At 36.7% G+C, this 13,988-nt stretch overlaps 1 protein-coding gene across 7 annotated transcripts in view; it reads right to left on the reverse strand.

Moving 5' to 3' along the window:
- Dock3 (dedicator of cytokinesis 3) overlaps positions 1 to 13,988 on the reverse strand; it is a 309,043-nt gene that overhangs the window by 180,912 nt on the left and 114,143 nt on the right. For 6 of the 7 annotated variants that reach the window (XR_003485121.2, XM_027414437.2, XM_027414435.2 and 3 more), the window contains exons 6-7: positions 7,381 to 7,529; positions 307 to 391 (exon numbers count right to left, since the gene is read on the reverse strand). Coding sequence is in view for 6 of the 7 variants with exons in the window: in XM_027414437.2 (XP_027270238.1) it covers positions 307 to 391; positions 7,381 to 7,529 (234 nt within the window). In the remaining variant the exon portion in view is untranslated. The remainder of the gene's footprint in view (positions 1 to 306; positions 392 to 7,380; positions 7,530 to 13,988) is intronic. The other variant, XM_035443927.1, reaches the window with a different exon arrangement.

Genomic DNA, 13,988 nt, shown 5'->3' on the forward strand with positions numbered 1-13,988 from the left:
AAGGCAAGACAGGTACATCATGTTATTAACTACCACAAGTGGTGGAAAAACCAGCAGAGCAGAATTAACAGAGAAGTGAGCCCTAGAAAATACAGTGAGCTCAACATCTCTGCTTTGTATTTCCACTTGGAAAGTGTGACACCTGAGTAAAACTAGTTGTTTCTTAAATATGGAGATAGAAGCAAAAGGACAGTTTATTTTTTTTAATGTTTGCTTTAAAAACATGCAATTTACAACATTATCAGGGAAAACAAAGGAGAAAAATGAGCTATGAAGGAACAATCCACCCTTGTTAAGATTTCTTACCATTTTATAGAGATCCGAGACACTAATCTGGTCTGAATCCACTACTTCAAAGTCCTTCCGAGGCACCAAGTCCAGGCCCAAATGCCTAATAAAGAGAAACACCATGCTCAGTTTCAAGTGCTCAGATTAGTCATCTCTCTGTATGGAACTAGAAACCTACAACTGCTATGGTTTTGTAGACAGAGTTTCATGCACCACCCTAGAAGGGAAATGCCTTTATCTAGAAACATCTTAATTGTGTTCACTTTGGGGAAATAAATGAAGATAGGGATTTTAAGACACAATTATAGTTACTAAGCAGTTCCATGGGTAATTACAAAAAGTTTTCATTTAGTATGTTTATAACAGTACTTTATTTCATTAAGAATATGCTGTATTAGATAAACAATAAGCCATTTTTATTTCTCCCACCATACTATTATGTTCAAGATTCAATTATGCATTACTTTCATTACAAAGAAAAAAAACCATGTCCCAGCACTTAGCATAGTAATGTACACCTTTGATCCCAGAACACAAAAGCAGAAGCAGGAAGACATCCATGAGTTCAAAGCCAATATGGGCTACAAAGCAAGTTCCAGGCCAGCCAGGACTATACAGTGAGACTATCTCAACAAAACAAACAAAAAAATCATATCCTAGAAACATGTTTCCAATTTAATAGTAACATTGGTAAGTCCTGAACATATATAAACTGTAGTATCTTTAACATTAGACAGAGGTTTAAGGAATACTACTTCTCAAGTAAGATAATTTAGAAGATACAGTATAATTTTGGACAGGACAAAAGAAGTGATGATAATTTTCAGTTAGTTGTGTGGTAACACTAAGCAGTGGAAAGAACTCTAGACATAAGATTTTTGGGTTCATATATGTAACATAACTTATAGTCAATAATTGTTAGTCCCCTTCTCATAGTCTAAGACACTAGCTCTAAGCCTGAAGACAGTGAAGTTAGAGGGTTGTGAACCTATGAAATGGATTGTGACACTATCCTGGGAGAGCTCATATACGAACTTTTTCTAAAGAGGAGAGCTTACTTAACAGGGTTTCAAAGATGGTTCTACAATTACCAGACTTCAAATAAGGTTATGAATTACTATGTCTGGCGAAAATATTCCATGGGACTTTTTAAAAGAAACAACAACCACCCTACTTTATAAACCTTTTCATAAACTGCTAGCAAAATTAAAATTCTGCAAGCTCTTTCAGTACACAAACTCCTACTCATTTAAAATAAAGTCAGCTACACATCCAAAATGTAGCTTTATTTTACTTATAATTTATTTGTGCTAGGTTTTTGTTTGTTTGTGTCAACTTTGACACAAGTTAGAGTCATTTGGGAAGAAGGAACCTCAATTGAGAAAATGCCTCCATCATCAAATTCACCTGTGAGCTACTCTGTTGAACATTTTCTTGATTAAAATTGATGTGGGAGAGCCTAGCCACTATGGGCAGTGGAACACCTGGGCAGGTGGTTCTGGGTTTTATAGGAGGACAGGCTGGGCCAGCCATAAAAAGCAAACCAGTAAGCAGTGTTTGTCCATGAGCTCTGTTTTACTTCTCACCTGAAGTTTCTATCTTTATTCCCCTTTAGGATGAACTACCAGCTGCAGAGGAAATAAACACCCCCTCCCCCAAAAGTTGTTTTTGATCTTGTGTTGTTTATCACTGCATCAGAAAACAAACTAAGGCAAGTCTGTTCATAGCAAAGTATCTGATCTGAAAGTACGAAATTATAAGGTGACGATAAAATAAAAAAGGAAAATCAAAACTATGAGGAAGATAGAAGCAAACATATTAATAGCATATTAAAAGCAAACATTTAGCATCAAAATAATTGCCATAATTAAGAATGAAAAGAGCATGTCAGTATTTATATTAGAAAACTAGAGTTATAAAACTATCTTTAAAAATATTTTCCAAGTCTTTATAAGCCATGTCATTTATATTAAAAACAAAACAAAACAAAACAAGACATATACAAAAGCAGACTTGGTACCTATCTATAAATCCTAGTACTCACTGAGGCAAGATAATGAGTTGTAGGCCAGCCTAGGTTACATAATGAGAACTGTATCATGAGGGGAGGAGAACAAATGGATGGGAAAGTATGGGTGGGAGAGAACAAAACATTTTATATATACTCTCTAACTGCTGGAAGTCCAGAGATGTAGAGCTGTCTCTTGATATCAACAATACCCAAATCCAAGGATGGTCAAGCCTATTATATAAAACAGCTACAATTTGCATTTAATACATATGTACAGTAATACAATTGCATATGACATACAAATTTTCTGTATACTTTGTCATCTCCACATTACCTGTAATATGTACAATGTAGATGCTATACAAATAGTTGTTGCATCGCATTAGGAAATAAGAAAAACATGTAATTTACAAAAATCATTTTCCATTTTATGGTCAACTTAATCTATATATGTGGATATGGAACCTGAAATATGGGCCATATACATATGGAATAGTCTAAGTATAACAATTAAGTAACACTAAAAAAGAAACTAAGCAAATAACTCAATGAAAAACATATGCTCTAGGAATAAGAATTTAAGGAAACTCTCATTGGTATCTAAATAAGTGGGCAGGAATTGAACATAAGTGTGCTCTGGCCACTGTGCGACACATGTAATGATGGGCCTGGCACCTTAGCTTGCTTGTCCACTCAGCCACACAACCATACACCATCCCACCCAATCTACACAGCATATTTCTGAAATTCTTTTTTATCACAACCTACAAACAGTATTAGATATAGGGAGTAACGAGTTCTGAGTCAGCACATGCTATTTACCACACTTTCTCCTCTGAGAACAATGCTTTCCCCTACTTAGAAGTAGCCATAACGAAGTGCCCTTTCAGTTTCTTCATTATCTTGGGAAATAGAATAATTAAGGGGTGATCTAGCAAAAACTGAAGACTTAATTGTATGTACTATGATCACTTTTTAAAATAAAAGGTTTATTTCGTTTTTAACTATGTGTATGCATGTATTGTCTGTGTGTGGGTTGTGTGCATGTTGTGAATTGTCTGAAGAGGCCAAAAGAAAGCACCAGGTTCCCCAGAACTGACTGGAGTTACAGGTAGTTGTGAGCTATTCGGCATGGGTGCTAGGAACCAAACTAAGGTCTTCTGCAAAATCAAAATGCACTCTTGACTGTTGATCCATCTCTCCAACCCTATTACAATCATTTTAAATTCAGGAAGAAAAGTTTGCAAAAGTTAAACTAATAACTAAGTCTCATTTGAAGAAAGTAGAGCAACCGCATGAGGAGATGTAATCTGCACATGTTCCCTACAAATCTAATCCTGAAAGAGGTTCCTGGCCATTTCTTCATATAAATTACGTCAAAGACTGTGAACTGAAATGCAAAAAACAGTCAATATGATCTTTTTCTGTCTTTAATCAAAGCGAGGCAGCAGCAGTACAGCAGAATAATAAAAAGGGCCCCAATGTCTGATCAGATGCTTTTTATTTTAATTTTTCCACCAATCCACATTGACTGATACATTCTCATTGGCTGTCTTAAGGATTGATGCATGTAAACACTCACCACTGCTTGGCATTGTGACAGCTACTGCCATTATAACTATTCCTACTATGTGTAACCCTCCCCTTTGCTGTTCCCTACCTCCTTTCTGTCTTTCTGTAGTTCTACTAATTGAACTAAGGGTTTTGAGTATGCTAGGTAAGTGTCCTCCACGGAGCTACTACCTGAGTGCCTTCATACTTTCTGAGTAGTTATTATTTGCGCTGGACTTGACCTCTCCCTATAGTGTAGGTGGCCTTAACTTTCGGTCCTCCTGCTTTAACCTCCCCAGTAGTTAAAGTTATAGGCCTAGACCATGACATCCAGCGAGGCACATTTTTATTAGTAAAGAAAATAAACGTTTACACAGATTACAAGTGGCCTCTTGAAGAGAGCTGAGAAAAGAGTTTTGATCTGAACTGATAGTATTTCAATTTTAAAATTATATCCACTATCTTTCTAGTAATAACTGTCTAAATACTAATGGCTACAAGTGATGGTATTTATAGTAGTATGAGGGGTAATTATCAATACTTCAATCTAGAAAGAAAGAAATACCAACTCGTTAATGAGTAAACACTAGGCATGGCACAAGTTCATTTTAATACAAAAATACATTTACGTACTAACTACCAAAGTCAGGCATTATACTTATCACAAGATATAATGGTGAGGAAAGAGGGAAGAGGATACTGCCTCAACCACTATTAAGAACCTGAGAAGTCACTGATATTTCTGCTGCTTTCATATGTCCTAAAGGGGGACAAAAAATCACCATACCTTTAATCAGGAATCCTAGTTTAAAATCTACTGAGGGGAAATTCATTGAGTGACACAGTTTGTGTATTACAAACCAACCTACTGATTGTGTTGCTTACTCGAACCACAATTACCTAGATAAAGGACATAAACTACATTGGGGAGAAAAACAGGAAGGAGCTGTTATAGGTGAAAATCTGAGAGTGGAGATAGAAAAGGGGGGGAGGAGAAAAATGAGAAAGACAACGTGAGATAAGAAAAAACAAAAGGCTGAGCAAAATGGCAGACACAATCCTAAAATTCAGGATGCTGAGGGAGAATAATTATAAATTCAAAACCAGGCTGTAGTAAGACTCGATCTGAAACAAAAAATAAAATAAAATAACTAGAATTATAAACTTATAAATGATTCATTTAAAATTTTTTGAACTTGGCAAAACATTTAATTATTTTTTATTTAAATTAAAAACAATCTTATTTTTCATACCAATCCCAGTTCCCTCTCCCTCCTTTCCTCCCATTCCCCCCCCACCATCTCCCCACCCCACCCCCATCCACTCTTCAGAGAGGTTGAGGCCTCCCATGGGGGATCATCAAAGTCTGTCACATCATTTGTGGCAGGACCTATGATCTAAGGCTCCCCATGATCTAAGCTGGACCAACCCTGCCCCCCCCAGAAGGGGAAAGTGACAAGATCTCCTGAGTAAATTGGGAGCACAATGGTAGGGGAGAGAAAGGTAGAAGAAAGAGAAGGGGAGAAGGGGAGGGAGAAGGAGAAAGAACATGAGGGATCAGGAAGGTCAAGCTGGGGGGAAGAACAGAGAAGGAGAAGCAAGGAAAGATAACTTGACAGAGGGAACCTTTATGGGCTTAACAAGAAACCTGGCACTAGGGAAATTCCCAGGAATCTACAAGGATGACCCCAATTAATAATCTATGCAATATTGGAGAGGCTACCTTAAATGCCCTTCTCCTATAATGAGACTGATGACTAACTTAGATACCACCATAGAGCCTTCAACCAGTAACTGATGGAAGCAGATGCAGAGACCCAAATCCAAGCACCAAGCTGAGTTCTGGGAGTCCAGTTGACAGAGGGAGGAGGAATTCTATGAATGGGGTGGGTGGGCAAGACCATGATGGGGAAACCCACAAAGACAGTTGACCAGAACTTGTGGGAGCTCATGGACTCTACCTACAGCTGGGCAGCCTGCAGTTTTGTAGCCTGATATGCTTGTGGGGCCCCTGGCAGTGGGACCAGGATCTATCCCTGGTGCATGAACTGGCTTTTTGAAGCCTGTTCTGTATGGTGGGATGCCTTAGTCAACCCTAATACATGGGGAGGGAGTGTTGGTCCTGCCTCCCCATGGAAGGCTTTATCCTGAAGAGTGGATGGGGGTAGGTTTGGGAGAGGAAGGAAATTGTGGTTGGTATGTAAAATGAATTAAAAACAACTAAATATTGTCTTTGTTCTTTTTCTGAGAATTATATCTGATCTTGAACCTCCCCAGTAATTACTCTCTAATAGTTAATGCATTCGCTCAATTATTTTCCATCTTTTTTATTTTCAAGGAGATTACACACAATTTATCTGAGTGTTTTATTTTAGAAATCATATTCTTCATTCTTTTTTCATTGACTCTAATTCTACATAATGAACCTTCTTGATTCTCTTTGTAGATACAAGGGGAATTTGTTTTGTTCTTAAAGTTTGTAAATGTACTTCTATTTCTCTCAGAGAAGTCATTTCCCCTGGGCCCAGGTATTTTTAAATACTGGTATCCCTCTACCCTGAGAGATAACTTATATAATTATCGGTGAAAGGTTTATTTTTATTTTATGTGTATGCATGTTTTGCCTGCATGTATGTCTGTGCACTATGCGTATGTATGAAGCCAAAAAAGCCATAAGTGAGCTGCAGAACTGAGTTGCAGACAATTGTGAGTCACCATGTTGGTGCTGGCTATAGAATCTGGGTCCTCTGAAAGAGCAGCCTGTGCTCTTAGCCAGAGTCATCTCTCCAGCTCCCAAACTTTATTTTAAGGGCACAGAAAATCATCAATCCTCTGAACAAATGTAGGAATCTTTCTGAATGACAAATGAATTAAGAATATCTTAAGTATAAATCCTCATTTGTAGGTTATGCTTACTCAGATTCATTTATGGCTAGAAAATGCATAAAGAACACTAATCACACACACACACACACACACACACACACACACACACACACACACACACACACACACACACACAGAGTATACATTTATTTGTGGTGTGTATGCATGGAGATGCCCATGCAGAAGTCAGAGCACTTGTAGGAGTCAGATTCTCTTGTGGGATTCCACTGTGTGGGATATGGGAGTCAAACTCAGGTAGAGAGGTCAAATGGCAAGTACCTTTCTACTGAGCCATCTTTTCTTACTCCCTCCTTCTTTTCCCCTCAAGTAGCACAAAAAATTTTCAAGTATACTGTGAGTTGTGAGATTTAAAATAAAGGAATTTGATCTCCTGGAAGACAGCTCAAAGGATAACCCAATACAATTCTTTAATTCTTTCCAGAAATAAAACACAGGCTAAGAAAACTTCAGACTAGAACTAGTGAATGCCCTCTGATAACTAGAAGAAACAACGATACCTAGCAAAACTGTACAGAAGATATATGATCTTTTATTCATTAAAGAGAAGCTTTGATCAAGTTTAAATTCTATGAAGACTGAGTTACAATGAAACTAAAAGATGCCCAAGTAATAGTCATACTTACTCATTACCCCAGTCCAGGCGCACGGTGATGTGCCGTTTAACCTCCCGTACCTGATCCTGTGTCAGGTGACCAGACAGTAGCTGCCTTCGAAGGTCAATAAGTTCATTCATCACATGGCGTAGTTTGTAGAAAAGATCTACTTTATGTTTCTGAAAGGTATTTTGGTGTGGGTAAAATATATAAGGGATGTGGAAAGGGAATGAAAAGAGAAAGAAAAATAGTTAAACTATGATAAGTGCTCATTTCCCTGAACTATAAAGGCAATGTAAGGAGGAGCTTACTTAGAAACAAAGTTTTGACTTCCTAACTTCAAAAATTTGTGCACAGTGCTTTCTAACAAAACATCGTAACTACTCTGGATCATGGAAAGCACATCCTCTATCCCATTCTGGACTACTCATCTCAGGTAAATCAAAGTTATTAAGCTTAATCAGAAAAGTAACTTACACAGGAGCCCAAAGCTGATTTTACAACGGAAGTAATAAAGCACTTAACAGCAAAGACTTCACAACCATCTGGCAACACCTCTACTTTCATCAGGAGGGATAGTCAAGTTAAAAGAAGGAGAGAGAGAATTAATTGCCCTATTTTGAAGCAACTAAGGTTCATATAAAGCCAGTCTCAGGAGTGAGATTCCTTTCTTGGTTTCTAGGCCTCATCTGGCTTTCTAATTAGCTTCTTTTAAACAGTGTGTGTCCCTAGAGCAATAGACTTCTACTCCTTTCAGCTTAATAAAGATCCTTACGTTTACAAAAGTTAAATAGCAACATCATAATGAACTTAATTAAGGGCATTATAGTGTTTATTATCTTGCAAGTAAAAAAAAAACACACACACACAAAACTAAGCACCTTGAGTTGATGCCTCAAAAAAATGTTCTTAATAAAAATTTAAGAACTGAAGTCTTATTTCATAGAAGCAAAATCTTGACTTTTGAATACATAGGATTCTGTTTCTTTCAGAGAGAAAAGTGATTTGATATGATTACTGTACAACTTGGAATAAATCTAATCTAAAAAGAATGCTTTGAATGATCAATTAACAATGCCCAGATGCATTTTTTTCTGAATATTTCTGTTCCAATTCAGTTGAATCCATGGGTAGAAAGGAGCAACTATATTATCACAGAAAGGAAAAGCCCCTAATATGGGTAATGACACAGAGAGTTGGAAATTTAATGATATGACTAAAGGTTTTTTCCTTTGATTGCTTCAGTCTCAGAGAAATAAAAGGTAAGACCATCCATGAGAGTGATACGAAAGGATGCTGAGGCTCTAGAAAACACCAAATGGTTTCTCAGGGAATAGTAACTTAAATTAGAGGGAGAAGGTAGCTTCAGTTGCTAGGTAGCTCTGAGATTTATGTTATTTAAAAGTCGAGTTCTTTTTTTTTTTTTTTTTGGCCAACTATAAGGAAGTGTATTCACATCACTGTATCACATGTGTGCATATGCTTTATGACTTGTTATTTTAAAGATTTTTAAAATTTTAAGTGTATCAGTTTTTTGCCTAAATGTATGTCTGTGTATTGCATACAAGCCTGGTGCCCACAGAGGACTAAAGAGGGCACTGGATACCCCTGGAATTGGAGTTACAGTTGTAATCTGCCATGTCGGTACTGTGAATCAAACACAAGTCTTTTGGAAAAGCAGCCAGTGCTCTTAATTGCTAAGCCATTTCTGCAGCCCATGTGCTACAATTTAAATGTTTGTGTCATACCAAAATTCACATATCAAAATCTTAACCCCTAAAGCAATAGTATTAGAAGGCAGCACCTTTGGGGAGATGATTAAAGTTATGACGGTGGAGCCCAAATAACATTAGTGCCCATATAAAATGGCTCAATAGAGTTTACCCATCTCATACACACTGTAAGGATATAGTGATAAGGTGCCAGCTATGTAGAAATGGGCTCTCCCACGACAGTACCTCTGTATCTTTATCTTAGACTTCCCTGACACCAGAACTGTGAGGAATAAATTTCTGTTCTTTACAGTTTTTAGAATTTTGATATAACAGCTTAAATAAACTAAGAATATGTATAGTATATATGCATATAATTATGTATATGGGTATATGCAGATATAAGCATATAACACATGTAATATATACACACATGCACATACATGCATAATATCTATATTATGAATATATCGAAATAGTCTTTAAGGAATTACAAACAATTATTTATGTTTTTAACAAAGAGTTTTCATATTAAAATATCCAGAGAAGACAATATCTACAATGCCCTGTTCTTCTGTAACAATGTGAAATTGACAGTTGTTCAATGAAAGACAGAGCACGTTTCTCCATGGATTTAGGCAGGTCCTGAGACTGCTCAGTTGAACTAAGTCAGTTGTTAGCCCTTAATTAGTTCAATTCTTGCTATCTCTTAGCATGCATGAATCAATGAATATTGAATAAATGAGCCATGCTTTTTCAAGCACAAGCTGCATGCTGAAGCCACAAGTAGGTACCCTAATAGCTAGTTCTGAATATGTGAGTCATACTGTATACATAGCCTTGTCAAATCTTCAGAGGCCTATTGCCCACCCTGCAGCTATCTGACTGCAACAGAATGAGAAACTGTAAGAAAAACTGCCCAGCTGAGCTACTGAAACGTTTAGCAGTTGTCTGAAGCTACTAAGCTGTTGGTGTTTCGTTATGTAGGTAACTGGAATATAACCACTTAGCTTTTTATCTAGTAGAAAAATCTATTCTCATTTAACTTTGCAAATGTGGAAAAACCTGCACTAGCCTTTTGTGTAAAGATAGAGTAAGAATGACATGGATCATATCATTAGAAAGCAACATTATTATTGCACTCAATATGACGTCATTGCGTTTTTCAATTCTCTACGCTCAACTCAGTGGTTCCCTCTCTCTAGGACCTTCTTCTGCTACACAGGTGCTCTGACAGCTTACTTTCCCTTAAGCTTTCACCTATAATAATGTCCTTCCTAAAATCTTACACCACCATTTGTCAGTAAAATTCATTCTTTGATTTCTCAAGATAAGAACCTAAAGCCACTAACCCAGTAGAAGTTGTGTGTAAGCAGAGCTCTTCCAGTACTCTAACCCTGAATTAAGGTGGCCCACAACACATGTACCAGAAGTAAAGAAAATGAGCTCCCATGTTGGAATAACAGGATATGTAGTCAGCATAACAATACTACAATAGAACAAAACAAAGACAAAAATTAAAAAGTGGATACAATGATGGACACTGTTGTAAAATTTCACAGTACTGAGGACAAAGAGATGATCCACAAACTTACAGGAAGACAAACTGTAAATAAGAGGAACTAGAACAACACTGGCATGGCATGACAGAAACAACAACACTGGAAGATGGAAAATAATGAAGACATGCTTTCCAAGTTCTGCAAAGTCTGACTTTGTCGTTGTTTGTCTGTTTGAAACAGTCTCACTGGATGTTTAAGCCTGAATGAACTCGAACTCTTGATCCTCCTGCCTCAACCTTCTGAGTGCTGGCTAGGATAAGTGTGTATACCCACATCAAGACAAAATTCTGTATCTTATTTGAAACAATTTTATAGTCATCATAACTATCAATCAAAGGTAAGGGTAGGCTAAATACATTTTAAAATGCAAAATGTTAATTTTATTTTACATTTTTTCAGAAAGCTATTGGTAAAGTGTTTTCCCAAATAAACCAAAATTAATGCAAAAATTGTTTAGCCTCAGAGACAAAGACATTTCTCAAGACACACTAATGTAGAAGGTGGCAGTTCCAACTATAAAAGGCCTTCCTCTGTCTCCCACCCCAAATGAGTTCTCATAGGACACAACGGTAAGTAGAGTCTGAATACAGATTTCATTGCTTTTTACCAACTTAAATATTGATAAATGAAACTAGCAAATCTAAGTACAATGACTCCCTGTCAGTATCAACACAAAAGCTAGACTACTTATATGTCTCATTCCTGCAACCCATGAGAAATGAAATGCATTCCACAGCAGAAGGTGGCCCTGGAGAAATCTTTGTGTCTTAACTACAGCATGTCATTTGTTCACTGATGGCTTTCACACACTGGTGACATTACATGGAGAGTAGCAGTGATTGCAGCTACCCTGCCAACCAACCCCCTTTAGGATCTTAGTCATCCTGTAGCAGTAAAGAAAAAGGAAAAAAAGGCAGAAGGTACATATTTACATCTAGTCTAGAAATACAGCAACAGTCATCTCATACCAGGATCTAAAACCAAGGAAACCCAGGACTTTCCTATAAAAGCTCAGTGCTATACTAAATCCTACATTTGGTTTGTTTTCTCTTAAAGGTCTGTCTTTCCTACTAGGGGAAAAAAACTGGATATTTTTAATAAAATGTTAAACAATTCACCCTGGAATTCATCCCCTGCTTTCCTACGACTAAATATCATTTGAGACTTTAATAATTCTTTAACAATATGCCACAGTGGGTATTATTATAGTGATACTATAGGGATATTAATATAGTGTCAAGAATGTGAGGTGCTCTACCTTAACTGCCAATCACGATTATCTGGGTGAAATCTACTAACTTCTGTGGTATGCCTTCATCTTTTAATTTGGGGGAAGAAAGGAAAGAGATGAGAGTGAATCTATCTGCAACTGTAGTTACTATCACACCTGTTTTGTCCTCTTTCCAGTAGATACTGCTCTGGAACTGGCCTCCAAATATCACCTAGTTTGCTAGGTGAGCTTCTAAACAATGACTACCAATCTTTGCCCAGCGTCTTTCTTATAATATAAGCACCCCTACTAACAATAATGCCCAACTGGCAATCACAATCTTGGTTGGTGTCATGGAGTCCCTTTACATTACATCTATGCACATAATTCCTTTTTAAAGTATGGCTCACTTTTATCTGTTAAGAAAGGTCATATGCAGAAATTCTGTATCTTACTGATGAAATGAACCTTTACTTCCAAAGAATGTGCTGCTCTGAATAAGGTAAACAAGTAGGCTATAGTTGTTTTCTTTTAAAGTGAGGTGGTTACTCATCAAGTCTTAGACCTGAACTCAAAGGCTATCTACAGTCAGATGAACTACAAAGTATAAAACTATAAATTTAATAATAATAAAGCATCTTCAGTTTTCATGAAAAGTGCATATAGTGATATATAACTATATGCTGATGCGAAGGCATAGCTGTCATTTCTAAGTAAGCATGAGCTTGTTTATTCTGGAGCCAAATATGAATGACTTTGGCACAGGATTTTTAATTGTTTTAATTTCCATTAGGAATGTTTCAGCTTTTAGTGTGCAAATTTTCCACTTTCCTGGCTAACTTTATTCCCAAGATTTTTATTATTTTTGGTGCTATTATACATGGGGTTGTTTTCTTAATTTCCTTTTCAGATAATCTGCTAGTTTTATATAAATGTAAATCACTTTGGTATGTTCTTTCTAGCCTATAACTTGACTGAATTTGTTGGTTAATTCTAATGAAGTGTAAATATGCACATAGTCACCAGACATTTCTACACATACTTCTCTAAAAACAGATAATTTTGCTTCTTTTCCTATCTGAGTGCCTTTAATTTTTCTCTTACCCATTTGTTCTGGCTTGGACTTCCAGGTCTAAAGTTATAAAAGCAGGTATCTTTATCTTGTTCCTACTATTGGAAGAAAAGCGTCAGTTTATCACCACTGAGTAGACTGAGTTGGCATACAGGCTTATCACATATGACCTTTATTATGCTGAAGTGCACTTATTATTGTGAGAGCTAATTATTCACCTACAAGACAAACCTCTGGGCATATCTGTAGGAGAATTTCTAGACTGGGTTAACTGAGGGGCAAAGATTCACTCTGGATACAGGCAGCACTATTCCATGGGCTGGTATCCCAGAAAAAAATGAAGAGTATTTAGTTGACAACTATGTGCTTGCTTAGCAAGGATAGTGGTATATGGTTTTCTTTTCTTCTGGGGTCTGAGTTTGAAATTGTGATAATGTTGGCCTTGTAAAATTACTTTAGAGGTATTTCTGTAACAAAAAATCTGAAATTAATTATTCAGTACTTTACCAAACAAATGAACGAACGAACAAACAAACAAAAACATACAAAAAACCCAAATGAACCAAAACAGCAGGTAGGAACTATAAAAGATATTACTTCATTTCTTCTTTCCCTCTTTCCCTTACTTTCTTTCTCTCCCTCCCCCTCTCCCTCATTCTATCTTTCTCTAGTTTGACCAAAAGTAGAGACATAAAACTCTCTAACTGAGTGAGAAAGCACCCAACAGAACAGGGAAAATCTTTGCCAACTAAATATTAGTATCTAGAATATATAAAGAACTTTAAAAACTAAACATCAAGAAAACAAACAGCCAATTCAAGATTGGTCTATGAATAACACAAAGTTATCATAAGAAAAAAGACAAATAGTCAATCATCACTTTTTAGAGTGCTCAATATCCTTAAGCTACCAGGGAAACACAGGTTAAAATTAAGATTCCATCAGTCAGAATGGCCATCATCAGGGATACAAAGACAATAAATGCTGCCATAGATGTGGCAAAGGGGACCCTCATCAGTGTTGATGGGAATGGTTAAGTAGTGCTGCCACTTTAGAAATCAATCTGGAGGTCTATCAAAAAC

The sequence above is a fragment of the Cricetulus griseus genome, chromosome 4, assembly GCF_003668045.3.
Source record: "Cricetulus griseus strain 17A/GY chromosome 4, alternate assembly CriGri-PICRH-1.0, whole genome shotgun sequence".
NCBI lineage: Eukaryota > Metazoa > Chordata > Mammalia > Rodentia > Cricetidae > Cricetulus > Cricetulus griseus.